Source organism: Physcomitrium patens, chromosome 14 (assembly GCF_059467195.1).
Source record: "Physcomitrium patens ecotype Gransden chromosome 14, ASM5946719v1, whole genome shotgun sequence".
NCBI classification, from domain to species: domain Eukaryota; kingdom Viridiplantae; phylum Streptophyta; class Bryopsida; order Funariales; family Funariaceae; genus Physcomitrium; species Physcomitrium patens.
In genome coordinates, this window is record NC_143423.1 from 6,408,493 (window position 1) to 6,414,411 (window position 5,919).

Here is a 5,919-nt window from a genome sequence, read left to right on the forward strand (position 1 = left end):
AATCATTGGTGGGTAGAAAGAGAACATTACGTACTACTAACTAACTAACTACTACTCTCCCTCCTCCTCCTTCCTTCTGCGTTGGGCCCATCTTTGGGTTAATTGAGCGATGGGGTAACCCTCGTGTGGGCTGCAAGACCTGCCAGCTAGGATGGTCCAGTCTAGAGTGGCAGCCCCTGATTCGATGAAGAATGGCCCCATTCACACTGGTCCTACTACGCAACAGAACATAAGTGGGGTCCTAACTGGTTCGTGGAAGCTTGCTGCTATGGACGACGTGGACTAATCAGTTTTGTGGATCTGTGTTTTATTTGGATTTTCTCTTGGCTTTCTTCCGGAACTCTGCATTCCACTGCCTTTCCAGTATTGAAACCCAAATAATTGCAGCTGTTTTGGATACATAATTTAACAATGTTCACTAATCCCTTTTCAATTATATTCCTTTGTGCAATGTGTAAGGAACCATTGATGTATTTGGTAATGGATTTTCGATATATAAAAATGGACTGTTCCAATGTAGTACTTGTTATTTTGAACCACATCATAACAATTCGTTATAGAAAATAACAATTGTAACTATGCAAGTTTTTCATAAAAACCGAAAAGGCATATGCATTAGAATTTATTAAGAACCCGTTATTCATTTGATGTTGACAGACTGTGGATTTGAAACTGAAAAATCTTGCAAATAGCTATGAGATGTTTTTGTGACTCGATTACCATAGTCTTAATAAAATAAAATAAAATAAACTAATCATGTATCGATTGATCCAAGTGACAAGTTAATGTCTTGCAAATTTGCAAATAAGCGAATTGATGAAACACATATTTGTTTCCACATGAAATAACTAAATGACACGAACTCACAATTCATTTAGATAATGTAAACTAGATTATCTATTATTGTAAAATCATGCTTTTTGTTTTAAAACAAGCTGTATTTTTTCAATGATAACGTCAAAATAATTTGGAGTATAATTTAAAGATTCTGTAAAGCACTATTTCATTATTATCTCTACTTACATATATATATAGAACTTGTATCCATGATTATATATCCAAATATAATAAGTATATATAATTTAAGATACAAAGTTTTATATATCATATGCTACAGAAATACACAATGTGAATTCGTATATTATTTATATTAATCGTTTAATTACTAAAAATATGATTAGAAAATATGATTAATAAGACAATGCTAAAACATTCGATCAGTTCATACTAATTACATTTAGAAAAGTCCACATATACTTGATTTATCAGTAAAGTAAAAACTAAGGTCTTATTTCAATAGTATATGTAACACATAAAAGAAAAAAGGATTTTTCATTTGAAGTCATTTAGTTGCATATGTTTTTTGAAGATTAAAATGTATTCTTTGGTACTTCTTTTGAAATAGCATTTGTCTGGCTGTAAAATCAACGAATGAAAACGAAACTCATCCAGGTCCAGGAGGATGAAACTGTACACATTGGATGGATGTGGAGCCCACACTTAATCTAGGTTTCTGATAGAATGGCATCCTCTTCATAGTATATGCGGGACGAGTCTGAGATCTAGGATAATCTTGGTAGGTGCAACAGAAGCTGAGAGGCTTCGCTCAGTGAGGAAGCATGAATGGCGAAATTCGAGAACAAGGACGAGGTCGCGTCCTGCTTGTGCGCCCTGCAATTGTGCGTTGGATCTCTTGATGGTGATGACGATGAGGTTAGGATTGTAGCGCATTCCGTTAGGTTTCCGGAGAATTTTGAAAGAGCTCCTGAGGTCGCGGATCGAGGGAGACAGAGAGATGGCTTACAGGAGGGGTGCGATCGGAGAGAAGAGTTGTTGAAGTGGAGGTGCAGGGGCCATGGCCACAGCGATGGAGAGGAAAGGGCCGGCTTCGATGCACCTATCGCATGGCACGAGGCCTGTGGCGGTGTCGACAGGGTACAAGTTTGCGACGACATGGGAGCAGAATGCGCCGTTAACCGAGCAGCAGCTAGGAGCCATCGCAACGCTGGCTCAGAGTGCAGCGGACAGGCCATTGCCGAGTCACGTTGTCGCATTGGCACAGCGGAGCCAACGTCCCTCAGTATTGCCAGTTGATAGGGAGGCGGAGACGCCAGCGATCGATGCGTCGCAGGGAGGGAGTTTGTTAAGCGAGCAAGTTGAGCTGAACAGCCAGCACCATTTTTACGAGTGGTACACTGATTTAGAGTCAGCGACGAAGTCCGAGACAGAGGAGAAGTATCGTCGGTACGTGGACACACTTACAGGGCACTTGCAAATTTGTGATGACATCCTGGCGCATCTTGATGGATCCCTAGCACGGTTCGATGATTTGCAAGCGCATCATCAGGCGGTGGCTACGAAGACGAAGTCGCTGCATGAAGTGTGCGAGCGGTTGGTGGTGGAGAAAGAGCGCTTAATTGAGTTTGCTGATGCTCTGAGAACTAAGCTCAATTACTTCGATGAACTGGAGAATATATCAACGCAGTTTCATGCCCCGACAACGAGTGTTGGAAGTGGTCACTGCCTTCCCCTCCTGAAGCGCTTGGATGAGTGCATTTCTTATGTGGAAAATAATCCTCAATATACTGACTCCAGCGTCTATCTTGTGAAATTCAAGCGATTGCAGATAGTTGCCTTGGAAATGATCAGAGCTTATGTGCTCAATGTGTTGAGAAATGCGTCATCACTGGTACAGGCGTCCGTGAAAGAGAATTCTACGCAGGATGGGAGTGGCAGGATTGCTATTGCTGAGGGTGCAGAGACTTTGGTGCTATATGTGAGGTTTAAAGCAGCTGCCAATGATTTGAAGACCCTGATACCGGAAATTGAGAAAAGGGCATCTCAGAATAGGTATAGTGAGTTCCTTACGAGCTTGACTTCGTTGTATTGTGAGCAACGCCTTGCTGTAGCTCAAGGTGTAATATCATCCCGAATTGCAGAGTATGCTAAAAGGGAGCGCCTCCCGTCCTTGACAAGATCAGGCTTTGCATATCTGAGTCAGGTATGTTTCGTTCGGATCCAGCACCTAAATCGAGACTTTCAGTGAGTGAGTTGCCTTGTCGAAGTTACTTAAGGTCGTTCTATAGATTTGGCACGATGTGCTACATGTCATGCGTAACATCTTCAAGTAAACATAGACCGTCTTATATATATATATATATATATATATATATATATATGGCAAATGGAACCTCGTGGTGCGTTACCTATTACTCGTAGGTAACTATCGAGCAATGCACTCTGAGCTTTCCTGTGTGGATATGAGCTGAAAGAAAGGCTTTGTGGAATACTGAGAACAGAGTTTATTGCTGTACTTGCAGTTCTTTTAGGTCTTTGGATTTCCAGGTTTTTAGCTTTTGCGGCATTTGTTTTGGTCTGACTTATTACACTGGTGGTTCAGATACAGTCTATCAATGTGGGCTATTTTCTACTGCATAGTTTGGGAGAATCAGTTGTTGAGGGTCAGATGTATGAGAAATGAATTCTTATGTCTTGTTTTGGCGTTATCCGCAGGTCTGTCAATCGGAGCATCAGCTATTTGAGCACTTCTTTCCAATGTCTTCTTCGGATCCCTTAAACCTTACTCCTCTGCTGGATCCCTTGTGCACAACACTTTATGACACCTTACGGGCTCGCTTCATCCATGAAGCAAATCTTGATTTGCTTTTTGAGCTCGTTGATATTTTAAAAGGTGAAGTGTTGGATGATAAATTAGAGCGACGACGGGAGACTGTTGCTGGTTTGCGCCCTACAATTTTAAAGACCTTAGCTGATATGCAAGAAAGACTTACTTTCCGTGCACAAACCTATATGCGTGATGTAATCGCAAATTATATACCATCTGCGGATGACCTTGATTATCCAGCAAGGTTGGAGCGACTAGCTACAGCTGCTGTTGGAAGCGAAGAGGAGGGTAGAGACTCTTACTTAACATGGTACCCGCCTTTGGGGAAGACTCTCTCCTGTCTGTCTAAGCTGTACCGGTGTTTAGAACCACCGACTTTTACGAGTCTTGCGCAAGATGCTATCAACATGTGTTCGACCTCAATACAGAGGTCCAGCAAGTTGATTGAGAGACGAGCATCTCAAATGGACGCCCAGCTTTTCCTTATCAAGCATCTTTTAACTCTTCGTGAGCAGATTGCTCCTTATGAGATAGATTTTTCAGTAACACACAAGGAACTTGATTTCACACACTTGCTTGACCATGTACGCCGAGTTCTGAGAGGACGGGCCTCACTTTGGAGCAGTCAATCCCTTGCTCGGACATTTTCCCCTAGAGTGATGGACAACCAAACAGATGCGAAGAAAGAACTTGAAAAGAATCTTAAGGTCACTTGTGAGCAATTCATCATGCTGGTGACGAAGATCACGATCGAGCCTTTGCTATCTTTTATTACTAAGGTAACAGCTGTCAAGGCGTCTATTCGGAGTCGTCCCGTGGATGCAGAAGTACGTAAGCCCTTAAAAGAACAAGCTTTTGCCACTCCAGACAAGCTGGCTGAAATGATAGCCGCCGTTGAAAAAGTTGTGAAGCTGCATGTGCCTGATATAGTCTCAAAAATGGGTTTGTATCTGCAGAACTCTTCGACTAGGTCCATCCTTTTCAGGCTCATAAAATCCAACATCTTGGAAGCTCACGGACAAGTGTTGGCTCTCTTGTATTCTGACTACACCGCTGCAGAGGCTTCACAGGTTCCCATTATGAAGCAATCTGATTTGCAATCGTTTCTTGATGGCTTGTGTTCAAGTTGATCATATTTTGCAGATAACAGTTTGCAGTTAAAGCATAGCCTGCTTTGTAAAGATTGTTCATTTTAGCAATCAGGTCTGTTGTAAAAGTAATCCTACTCCTTAATTTCTAGGTTCTCGAAGTGCACCATGTTATAGGTTGGTGCATATTCCTTCAGTTTCTGTCTACATTTCTCACAAGAAAACATTTGTAGAGAGCTTGAAGCAGTGACCCTCATTCTAGAATGAAATGAATGTGTGTACCCAGAGCTGCTTTTGATTTGATCGGTGAGAGTGAGATGGCCGCAACTTTTGATGTTGTTTCCTGACATCTTGGAATAGTGATTTGTAGCGAATGTTCGTAGTCCTTGCGGAACTTGCGAGCAGATGGATTTGTAAGCGAACATCCGATGGCTCTGGAATCACTGCTGGGGCTAGACACATGCCTGCAATGCATGAAACAAATGCTTGCCATGAGCTCAGAGGAAAACAGCTATGTAAACTGTGCCCGTGTAGCTAATGATGCTTGCATCATCAGATTCTACCGGAATACCGCAACTGATTGCGAAAGAGGAATTCTCCCACCAGGTATGAAATTGGTACAGCACATCGTACTTCGATAAATCACTTTCTATTGTCAGAAACTGACACACACTTTGTCCCGAGATTCATGAATAATAAAGAGTACCACATCGCGCTAATTTAAGCTCATTTGTGAGATATTTCTGCTGATCATCAACGAAATGGGTGATTCTAGATCCACATCCGAAAACGAAAAAGAAAGTGGAAGAAAGAAAATGTGTCGTTGATGGTTGAGAATCTGCATCGTTCAGTGTGCTCCGGAGGCTAAAGCCCTCACCAAACTTTGCGTCATACCTGGTCTATGCTTCATTAAAAACACAACCCCTTTCTTTTGCATTCAAAGACAGGATCAGTTAAGGCAAGTCATGACAAGGAGTGATAAATTTGTCAACCCCCTTGAATAGAATTATGCGTTAAACATAATCTTTTATGTGTTTGTGGTGTTGACTTCCATTGTGGAAAGACAATGCAAGCGAAATCCTAAGACTGTCAGTTAGAAAAATTCATGTGGTCACATGCTGTGTGCATGTTGGAGTCCCTTTTCAGCTCTATTTCTTGTTAACTTTTTTCCTAGGGGTTAAAATAATAATAACAGTCATCAAGCCT

The 5,919-nt window shown here is 41.7% G+C and overlaps 1 protein-coding gene across 2 annotated transcripts; it reads left to right on the forward strand.

Annotated features, from left to right (window-relative positions):
- The first annotated feature begins 1,562 nt into the window (after nt 1–1,562).
- Nucleotides 1,563–5,442, forward strand: LOC112290938 (conserved oligomeric Golgi complex subunit 3). Of its 2 annotated transcripts, XM_024537789.3 has the most exons (3): nt 1,563–3,001; nt 3,514–4,404; nt 4,582–5,442. In XM_024537789.3, exons 1-3 carry the CDS (start codon nt 1,856–1,858, stop codon nt 4,753–4,755), a joined length of 2,211 nt encoding a protein of 736 aa, XP_024393557.1. In that variant the 5' UTR covers nt 1,563–1,855; the 3' UTR covers nt 4,756–5,442. The 2 variants fall into 2 exon arrangements, with proteins under 2 accessions (XP_024393557.1, XP_024393556.1); XM_024537788.3 differs by having other exon boundaries at nt 1,564–3,001; nt 3,514–5,442.
- The last annotated feature ends 477 nt before the right edge of the window (nt 5,443–5,919 follow it).